Source organism: Rhipicephalus microplus, chromosome 3 (genome assembly GCF_043290135.1).
Source record: "Rhipicephalus microplus isolate Deutch F79 chromosome 3, USDA_Rmic, whole genome shotgun sequence".
Taxonomy (NCBI): domain Eukaryota; kingdom Metazoa; phylum Arthropoda; class Arachnida; order Ixodida; family Ixodidae; genus Rhipicephalus; species Rhipicephalus microplus.
In genome coordinates, this window is record NC_134702.1 from 136418782 (window position 1) to 136429579 (window position 10798).

General features: G+C 44.6%; 1 protein-coding gene across 4 annotated transcripts in view; it reads left to right on the forward strand.

Annotated features, from left to right (window-relative positions):
• The window catches only part of LOC119171210 (uncharacterized), a 24469-nt gene extending 18503 nt beyond the window's left edge, over positions 1-5966 (forward strand). For 2 of the 4 annotated variants that reach the window (XM_075890305.1, XM_075890306.1), the window contains exons 2-4: positions 1579-1634; positions 2517-2691; positions 3852-5966. In XM_075890305.1, the coding sequence (XP_075746420.1) occupies positions 2659-2691; positions 3852-4148 (330 nt within the window). In that variant the 5' untranslated portion in view covers positions 1579-1634; positions 2517-2658 and the 3' untranslated portion in view covers positions 4149-5966. The remainder of the gene's footprint in view (positions 1-1578; positions 1635-2516; positions 2692-3851) is intronic. The other 2 variants (XM_037422196.2, XM_075890304.1) reach the window with 1 other exon arrangement.
• Positions 5967-10798: the final 4832 nt, after the last annotated feature.

The window sequence follows — 10798 nt, forward strand, 5'->3', positions numbered from 1 at the left end:
GGAAGGAAAATCAATGACTGAGAAGAGTGTAAACCAATTTTTTTTAAACTGTATGTTCGTGCTGAAAAGGTTGAATAAAAGAAGTGGACCATCTTCCTGATGGTAACCATGATGGAATGCGAACCAGCTGCGCTGCGCACGGGTGGCGTCACGGGTTGAACGGCGCTAACGCGGGTGCTGTGGTGAGCGCTTGAAGATTCGTTTGAAGCGAAGGCTCGCATAAGTCGTGTAAGTGACAAGCACAGACATATTACAACTCATGCTCTAGGCGCGCGTGAGGCCTATTGCGCGTGAGTGGACGAGTCGACCCTGAAGCGAATGGCTCCCGTGACAATTGTTATGGGAAACGGAAGAAGCGGCAGCAGCGGGTGCCGCGGCGAGCGCGCGGCAGGTGAGAGAGAGAGTGACGTCAGCTCGAACTGCGAGGGGAGCATGACGTGAACGCGCAAAAGAGATGTGATCTACTTCGCACCGCGCCAACACCTGTGGTGTGCCGCGCGTTCGTACAGAGGGGAAGCGTTACAGAGGTTAGGGAAAGGGCGGCTTCGCATATAAAAAGATTCCTGGAAACTCGGCAGAGCCCGCAAGATGCAGTAAATGTGTGTTTCCCTCGGGACTACCACGACGTTCGTGGCCGAGACAGTTACACCATCTGTCGATTCAATTCATACCAGTCGGGACCGGTTGCGGACAGTCGTATACCTTCGAACGCATCTTTAGAAAAACTACACTTTTAAATTACTCCCTCTATTGAACGTTGCTGCACCTGGTGGATCATGATCATACCAAGCTGATTATGCTCGACTCAAGTTCTTGCGCTAGCCAGAAAACTAATAAAGACAATAGTCTCTCTTAGGGACCTTCGACGCAAAAATTTTGATCTGTCTGTTTGTCTGTCTGTCTGTCTGTACGTTTGTCTGTTTATTCACTCCTAATGGCACCGGGTACTTGAAACGGCTGACCCCATCCGCAGTGCCCATCTATGTTGCTCAAGATTTAGCGTTCATACTTGTGCGATTGTCCATTAAACAGCAATTATTATGCATGTCTGGGGCACCATAACAACACGTATATATCTGCATGTGCGTCTTTTACTAGAAAAGGCATACATAAGTAATTTTAAGGACCGTAGCGCTTATCACGCTGCGCTGACCGTGCAACGCCTGCACGCAAAGGCGAGTGTTTACAACGCTTTGCTAAGACAAGACGTTGGTGGCACCCACCCGTCGTCTTGCGTTCTACACCTTATCACCTCTGAGACGGGCGCGCACACCCGTCTCAGAGCCACGCGCTTTGTTTTCCCAGAAAACTGCCCAATGACGCTCATGTCTGACGTGTGACGTGACTTGATGCGTTCGTCCGCCTCCGCTGCACGCTCGAGGCACTCTAACGCAGCGCTTCCAGAATACTATTCACCGAATACTATTCACCGACTTTCTTGCACAGAACAGCAAATAAATGTTTTTTTTTCACTCTCTCGCTACGCAAGACAATCGAATCTCGACATTTTCAGATTAAGCTGCAGATACGGGGCCACTTTTTTCTAAGCTGTTTATAGTTTTTTGTCTTCTTTTTCAGCGCAAGATGTTGATTTGGTAATTGTCACGAAAAGTATACACAAGACTTGTTATCCGGTAAGTACAATAGTTTGGTACAGTGATTGGCATATTTACGTGTTACTTCACACAAGTGAGCTCGGTGATTTCGAATGGAATTCACAATGTACTGGTTTTTCCGCCTGCCGTAACTACAGGCGGAGCATTTGCCCGCCAGGACTGCCAGGTTAACCTCGCCTAAGACAACATCACCACCTAGACCACGGCCAGCACTGCTGGTAGCGGTGACGTCGAGGTTCAACCTGTGTTTCACTCGTTGGTGTCACACATTATTTCTTTTGAAAAAAAAAAAACAGCTGGTCCTACTTGCAGGAAACGTCAAGTTGGGTTCTTTTTAAGGGAAAGTAAATTATTGATTTTAACAGCATTTCCTTTTTTTGGGAAGATAAATCACTGATTTCGTTTCATTTGAGGCGCTAATATCTCCAAGCTCCTTTGCTATCTTTCCATCTTTCCAGCACTAATGGCGCTATTTATTGATCATGCGTACGTCGCTTTTAGCAGTGAGGGTCAATCAACGGGGCTGCTGAATGCGCTGCCAGAAGCATAGGTGGTGTTTAGCGTTAAGGCATCTTGGCGGTATAGCGAATGAATAGAAAACGAATCTTTGTTCAAATAAATGCAGCATGCAGTCGTATTCTTTCGAATACCTTGTGTTCCAGACAGAACCAGGAGTATAAAGCGACGCGGTGTTAACTGCATTATCTGTGCTTTATTTGCGAGTGCAAGTGCAATGCGGCTGTTTCTGGTTGAGGATGCGCCAAATAGAGTACTCCAAAAGGGCATCGCAAAAAGCGGATTTTTCGTTTTCTAGGCAGGCAGTGTAAACGCTGTTCACACGCCAGAGTGAGACATCATGTAAAGATATTTTATTTTGACTACAATGTTTTCGTTGCCCAGCATCTGCAAGCCGGAGCCCCTGCAATGGGCGTTATGACGACGAGCGAGGACAGTTCTTGAGTTTGCAAGCTTTGCGTCCTGGTTGCAGCATAAATCGCAGCAGTGGTTGTCATTGGGCAACAACTGCCTCATCGTTGCTTGCATGCGCCATGAGCAAATGATAGTTTTGCCACCGGTACGTTGCTAGTTGCTGTCTTCTCGTGACGCCACAATGCTCCGACAGTTAACGCAGAAGCCGTTCTTTGATACCGAAAATAAAAGTGCTGTTTTATGGTAGTGGCATTGGAAGCATACACGTTGCATTCGCCAGCACTTCAGCACTCTTTTAGGTTTCTCAACACCACCAATTTTATTTAGAGCACCAGACGGAAAATTTTGAAATTCATGTCAGTACTCTTGTAAGTCACACAATTAGAGCAAATAACAGCTAAAAAAATAATAATGGAGGCAGGTTACGATAGGACTCTCTCCAAGAGTATAGCGGTAACAGCTACCATGAGAGATCATATAAAAAATACTTTCTGATGACAACAGCGTGAAGAGGTGAGAGTGAAAATCTGCGTTTGAATTATTTCATTGGTTTTCATTTCACAAGCATAAAAGTTGTGCACATTTCGTTTACGGTGACAGATGCTGTCTATCGAAAGCCCGCTTCCTCAGCACATCAGTTCGCAAGGGCAGGTTGAAGTTCGCTTCAAGGCATCTCTGTTGTATTTGCCGCTGATACAGAAACTAATTGATGCCTGTTATTCAGAGTTGCATGATTCATCTATTTTGTAGTCACTCCTAATAAACAGTTGATAGGCATCAAGAAGCCCAAATGGTAGATTTCTTTTGTATGCAATTTTCCTAATAAACATTTGAGCATAGTTTGAAATGTAATGTTGATTGACTATTATGTGGGGTTGAACGTCCCAAAATCACTATTCGATTATGAGAGATGCCGTAGTAGAGAGCTCTGGAAATTTCGACCACCGTGCACCCAAACCAGAGCACATTGCCTTACCGCATTTTCACCTCCATCGAAAATGCAGCCGCCACAGCCGCGATTTGGTGTGGTCACCTGCGAGTGAGCAGCCGAGTACCTTAGCCACTAGATGAATCGTAATGTTGTACTGCAATTATTTTTCAACCATCAGCATATAAATTTCCGTTTACAGGAAGAGCTTTCTCTATATTTTATGTACGATAAGCTTTACGTGAGATGCCAGTCCAACAGGTAGTAATAGCCTTATTCTTAGAGCATGAATAAGCAACAAACTATGGTGAAAATAAAAAGGGGAAAATCACTAAATGTGTTGCTGCTACTGTTTACCTTTGTTCTTCCAATTTCAGATTCCGTTTATGCCTTTCGTTTTGTGCAATGTGCGGCAAAACGTCGATATAGCGGTACCCCCCGGTAATGGCACAGACCGAGGCTCAAACGCTACTGAAGCTTTGCCACCAGAGACAGATGTGACTGCAGTTGGTGACTCTGAATCTCCTACGACTTCTGACGACGCTGACTCAGTTGACGACAGCTCCAGCAAAACTGCGTCATCCAACGTCAACGATACGCTGGGTTCACTTGAAGCTTCACCTAGCAATGACAATGGAAACGAGAGTGTGGACGCGAGTGCTGACGCATCTTGAGAATATTCTGATTGTAAGGCCTTAATTGTGTTTTGAAAAATAAAAAGGAAAATGGCAATGAAAGTGTAAAATAATCAGACAAAATAAGTGATCACTCAGTTATCACCAAATCACATGTGACTCTATAAAGCCCTATGTAGATTACGTTGTACCACAAGATCTTAGAAGGATTTATTTGAGGTGGCTTCGTCTTGCAATGAAGGTGGCTCATGCTGCCTGCCCTCTGTTGGCTCCACAATGTAGATAGTGTTGGCCCCTTCCTTACGTGGCTATCCGCCTAGTATTGTCGGAGCTATGTGAGAGCTATGCCACGTCTCTGCTCTCTGTCTCTGTTTCCGCTGGTCTGCTTTTTCTAATTTTTTCTAATATCGACGTTTTGTGGCTTTTGTAGTTTGCTATTTATGTAACAACTTGCCTAAAAAGCAACTCTCATGCATATGTGGGAGCTATCACCTCGTTTTGGAATCGCCAGTAGAAAAATGTGTCATGTAAATAGCTCCCTAGAGACCTAGTCTGAGAAGGAAAAAAACATGGCTTATCCTTCTATCTAGCAATTGTTGTATGGTGAGCCAAGCGTGTCTGCACACAGGCAGTTGAGCATCTAGTGTGCTTTGTTTCACCACAAGTGTGCGCAAATGATCGCTACAGCAACAAACTGCTGTAAAAAGAAAAACAGCATGAATCTCGAAACTTGCAGCATGTACCTCAAGCAGGAAGCACGCAGATTATAAACATACACAGTACGAGCGCGAAAGGTCACAGCTCTTACTTTTTTGCGTGAGAGCAGCGCGCTTTATTCATAAATGTGACAGCAGCAGCGAGTAAAGTGACCTTCACAATTCCTTTAAAAAGTGTAACTAGAAAGCATATTCAGGAGCGAACAACCTATTTTCTAGACACAGACATTCAAGCGGGAATTTTCTCACAGCATCTAGCAATGCAAAAAAGTTTATTCAACAGAAGTAACATCAACAGTACAAGGTATCTGTTCATGTGATCGCCATAAGAAACAGTGCGACAACGTCAAGATGACGATAAAGCAGCTAGAAGATTTCACAAGAGGTCGTGAGTTTGAAGCAAAACAGGGACTGCATGTTGAAAGACCGCAACGTTCGTTGTGGCGTGTTGCCTTTAGAAATAAATTTCCCATCTTCTCTTACTGGTGGAAGCGTGATTAGGTTGTATTTAGCTATCAATGGGTCTTTAGACGCGTAGGAGGTAATTTTGTAACTTATCTGTTTCAGATAATGCAATACAAAAACCGTGACCCGTCTTGAAGTTACCATGTCCTTCTCACTGCAGCACAGGAACACTCAACATTCTAGCCGAATTGACGGAGTTGTGTAATACCACAAACACTCAACATCCCTGACAGTTCAATGCTAATGATATTGTACTAGTAATTATCGAAATTTCAATGATATCCGGATTTACGTAGAAGATTTGATACCTGGGCCAGTTCATTCATGTTACTCGAAGAAAAGCCAGCAAGAGCAGAGGGCGCCATTAAGAGCCAGACGCACACAACGCTGGAGACATGCGGTTTGTGCTTCTTTATCGTTTTCTGTGGTTTTGCTGGCTTTGCTTCAAGGCTTTATTGAAAAGATCTCATACATTTAAATCAGTTATGACGCTTGGTAATTAACTTATACACGGCAAAGAAGTGTGGTCCTCACGCTCACCCAAGTAAAGTTTTCCATCGCACCTTCTATATTCCTGTATGCATAGTTGCTCCCCTGTTTCGATCTATTTTCTCACTGGAAATTTTTCAGACATTAAAACTTTTTTGGCCAATGGGTCCTTTTGACTGACTTAGCACTCAATGTTATTCAGTAATTTTATTGATACTTTTTATCGGGAAGCTTGTTTTCTTCGAAAGGAAACAATGGGAGGACGTTGCGCATGAAAGGTAGCATTTAACGCTGTTAAATGCTATCTTTCGAGCGCAACGACAATGACAGTTGGCTATTGATATTCGCACATTCACAGATTTTATAGTTTTTTTTTTTCACAAAAAACTTAAAGAGTAAGGGCTAAATGCGCGAGCGTGCACCTGACGTAGCCCCTGGCCATTGTACAAGCAGTTCTAAAAAAGCGATATTATATTTCATAACAAAAACACTTTATTTAGACACTAAGCACATGATTGAGTAACAAACATATTCCACATCAATAATAATACCAAAATAGATAACAATTGGTGATGTATTTGCGTGCTTTGCTGGCAAAGATTGTCGAAAGAGGATAGTCTTTCCTTTTGACCGAGATAATATAACGCTTATCTGACGTTCTGCACGAAAGAAACGGCGAGTAGACTCTGTGTGAGATACAGATGCCATTCAGCAGCACTTTGAAGAAACGAAGTATTTCTAGAACGCAGTCACTGGTACGTGGCAGAACCTTGTAGTGTTAGGTAGGAGCTTTAGTTTTAGTGAAGTATAGGAATTACCACTTTTTTCCCGTCATAGGGTCACATTTCCACAGCCATGTGATAAGCACTGGAGTATATGTATTTACAATCTATGCATTTTACAAACAAAGTAACACACTACTTGATGGCCCAGTACAAATGTTGCACAAAAATATGTGTATTGTTTTTTTATTGATTATGTCATTACGTCTGAACGTAGAGGCCAGATGAAGATGGCTGGTCACTTAGAAAGAGATAAAGCTTTCGCCGCCCTACCTTGTCGGGCAACACGCACAAAATCAAAAAAAGACAGATGAGGAGACCAAATTTTCTGCATCGAAGCATCCAAAGAAAGACTATCGTACTTATAAGTGGTGAAAGTAGAAAGGGACAAACGAAATATACAATATAAAATTCGATCTGCAGTCATCGGCCCTGAACTGTACTTTACGCCCCATAAGTGAAATGTACATTGATGTAACTGCACATTGCGATAGCACGTGTGCCCTACGTAGTCAGAATAAATGAACAGTATTTTCGATAAATCTAGCCGCTTCGCTTTAGACATATACACGATGTAGTAACCCTAGGACATGGTACATTGTCCTCAGTGGTTTCGTTCAGAGATGTCCAAGAAAAATAGTGAATACGATTGGATAGGGAGAGGAAATGTGAAACAATGTTTACAGACTTTGTAACAAAAACTATGCACCAAATCCCCGCCTTGCTTGAAATTGTTCATTAGTCCTAAAGCTCCTTGATCCTGGGAAAGTAACGACACTCTCCTCTACACGCGTGTTTCCTCCTCAATTTTCTTCACCCGCTTGCCCTAGGCGTGGCGCGTGGCGCCGTTTTTTGACGCTCCCGCGGGCGCCCACAGATTTATTGAATGTGGGTTATTTACGGCAGCTTCCGCGCCACAGTAGTGCTGAATTTTTTTATGGTGATAATTAAACTAGAAACACTGAAGCAACCGTTTATTGAAGGATTAGCTTCTTCCAACCGTCGAATAAATGGGGCTTGCTGAATAAATAAAAGCTTTTATGGGGAGTTGTACGATGCGGATATTTTTCTGCCACATGATAGCATATTGTGCGTTTGCATATGATGTAGTTCCGCTTGTGGCATATCCACTTGTGGCGTGTACGACCCGTCATTTTAGCGCTCAATTTTTCAATAGGTTTATTCGCAAAACTACGCATATTATTAGTGTCACGAACACTAATCTGTGCAAGCCAAATAGGAAAACAGGAGCACTGCAGGGAAAAAGTAATCACTGAGCTAAGTCGTCATGTAGCAGACAGGGCTGTAATTAATATCGGCATCACACATTTTTATCGCAATAAGACCCGTTCCGGATCAAGTTCGATTCGAATGAGGTGCTGCTACGGTGTCGCTTATAATCGCGATCACACCCGATTGGGATCAAGATCAGCATAATCTGCGCAGCAGTAGCGACCAAACATTTCTATCTGGACTCACTGATCCCGGTCAGAAGTACCCATGCGACACTGGTATAAAAGATAATAAATTTCCTTTGGGTAATGGAAGACTTGTTAATGCAGGCGTGACCAAAGCAATTGTGGCCACGGTCTCCTAGAAAATGGCTCACTTTCGGTATCACTGTGCTGTAGCTTTTTTTTTTGCGTTACGCCTCCTCATTTCTTTCCTTTTTTAATAAACCGCATCTATTTCATGATTTTTGTGTGTCAATCCTTCCTTCCGAAAAAACAAAAGAAACGCCCTTATGAAAAATAGCGCCAATTAGTGTCTTCTGTATTTGTCTATTCTTTTGTTTTCTTCAACAAGCGTTCTAGTACACAAATCCTAACAGTCACATAAGTTGCGATAGAGGAGCTGCGTGATTATATGTAATTGGTTGTAGCGAAGGCAGACTGCAGTTGTGCATTTTTGACAAATTTTGAGGTGCGAGTGAGGCGATAAAATATGAGCTCAATCTTTTTTTATTTTTATTTTCTAATTTAGTCAACCTCACACTATCCAACAAATATTTATTTAAACATACTGTAGACCAGCATTTTGGTTCAGGCAGGAGAGGCATAAGAAACATCAAGTGACTCACACCAGCAAACAAAAAGAAACATGTATCTTCACGCTAACAGAGGTCACATGTGTGTGAAACAGCAACAAAATTTACAACACATTTGAACACTGTAATCCCCAAGTAGATAAGTTTCCAACTATACAGCAAAACTATCAGAAGAAAAAATCTCATGAGGAAGTGAATTTCAGACATCAACTAATCTAGAAAAATAACTATGTTCGTAACCATCACTTTGTGCAACTAAGTGCAGCTGATCGATCATGTTTTCGGTGGGTATTCGTAGTAGTGGCTAGTTTAACGCAACAAGGTACATTTATGGCAACTTTCCCTGCCATAGTTTTGTGTAAAAATGGTAAACAAATAAACCTTCTTTTTATTTCTAACAAAGGATTTCAGCATATTGCCGCATTCAACCTGCAGAGGAGAGCTCGCACAGCCAGAGAGGAAGACGAAGCTCTTGCCCGGTCCTCTTTACGAGCGCCTTTCATTTTAATTAAAGTGAGCTCTTCTATATCGAACTCCTGCAGTGTCTGCGTCGTGACACTGGTGGAGGTGCTGGGTACATGTCAGGACACCTTCCAACAGCCCGGGATCTAGTCCACAAAGACTTCCGCTCATCGAAACACCCGTTCACCGCGCCAGCTGCCGCCTGTTAGGCCTGAGCCCAGAGTTCGGTCCTTGGACGGAAAACATGACCACGCCGGGAAGCAGTTGCCCCACCATGACGAGCCCTAGCACGACACAGGTGACTGTTTTCACCCCTAAAACTCCTGTGGTCTTCCATGGCAACACATATGAGGACGCAGATGACTGGCTTGAGGAGTTCGAGCGCACAGCCAACGTTAACGGGTGGAACACCGCACAGAAGTTAGGGTACGTGTATTTCCCTCTTCAAGACGGGGCTCGCACGTGGTTCACGAATCGCGTGTGGTCAACGTGGGACGAGTTCCGGCGGAAGTTCCTGGACACCTTCGCAAACACCCAAAGGCGGGAGCATGCACAACGACTCCTTGAATCACGGATTCAAAAGCCCAACGAGTCTGTTGCTATGTTTGTTGAGGACATGGCTCGTCTCTTTCATCGAGCCGATTCCGATATGTCCGAGAACAGAAAGATCAGCCATCTCATGCGTGGTGTTAAAGAGCAGCTGTTTGCTGGTCTTGTTCGGAACCCACCTTCAAGCGTCGACGAATTTTCGAAGGAGGCGACCGCCATAGAACGCGCACTACAGCTACGGTACCGCCAGTACGACCGTCCAAACAACAGCGGACAAATCAGCGCAACCGCCGTGACCACTGTGACTCCTGACGAGCGTTCTTTGCGTGACCTTATACGCAAAATTGTGCAAGAAGAGGTGAAGAAGCTCGCCGCCACACCGAATGACTGCGCGATTGCGTCGGTCACAGAAGTTGTTCGCCAAGAAATAAGACAAGCGCTTTCACTCCCCGAGCCGAACACTGAAATAGTTAGGCCAACATATGCAGATATTTGCCGTCTACAGCCTAGATCTAACGTGCCGCCACCTCAACAGTACCACCAGCAACAGCCGCCGACAGTGCCTTGGTACCACAGGGAAACGTCGAGGCCGATGCGACCCCCACTCCGCAAAACCGACATATGGCGTACCCCTGACTACAGGCCCCTGTGCTTCCATTGTGGGGAAGCAGGCCACATCGTGCGGTATTGTCCTCATCGCGTTGCCGGGTATCAAGGATTTCCGTCCACTACCCCTCGGCGCTATTTCGACGGAAGACGCAACGTTGAAACGAGCGCGACGATCCCGCGAGACGTTTCTCCTGGGTTCCGGTCACGCTCGCCCTCCCCAGGTCATTTTCCTCGATCTAATAGAGGTAGCACCACGGACATGGCGAGAGGAAGATCTCCCAGTCCACGCAGGGGAAACTAAAAGCAGCGACCTTAGGGGGGAAGGTTGCGAATTGCCAAAGATTTGAAAATCCCCCATTACCGCCGCATGAATTGCCGCACATTTCGAATGAACCGACGAAAGACGAGGTTGTCACCGCCGACATTACACTTTCAGTTGACAGTCACGATGGGACCGCACTGGTCGACACTGGTGCGGACTTTTCAATAATGAGTGCGAATCTGGCCGACCAACTCAAGAAGGTAAAAATGGAATGGACGGGGCCGCAAATTAGAGGAGCCGGAGGCCAG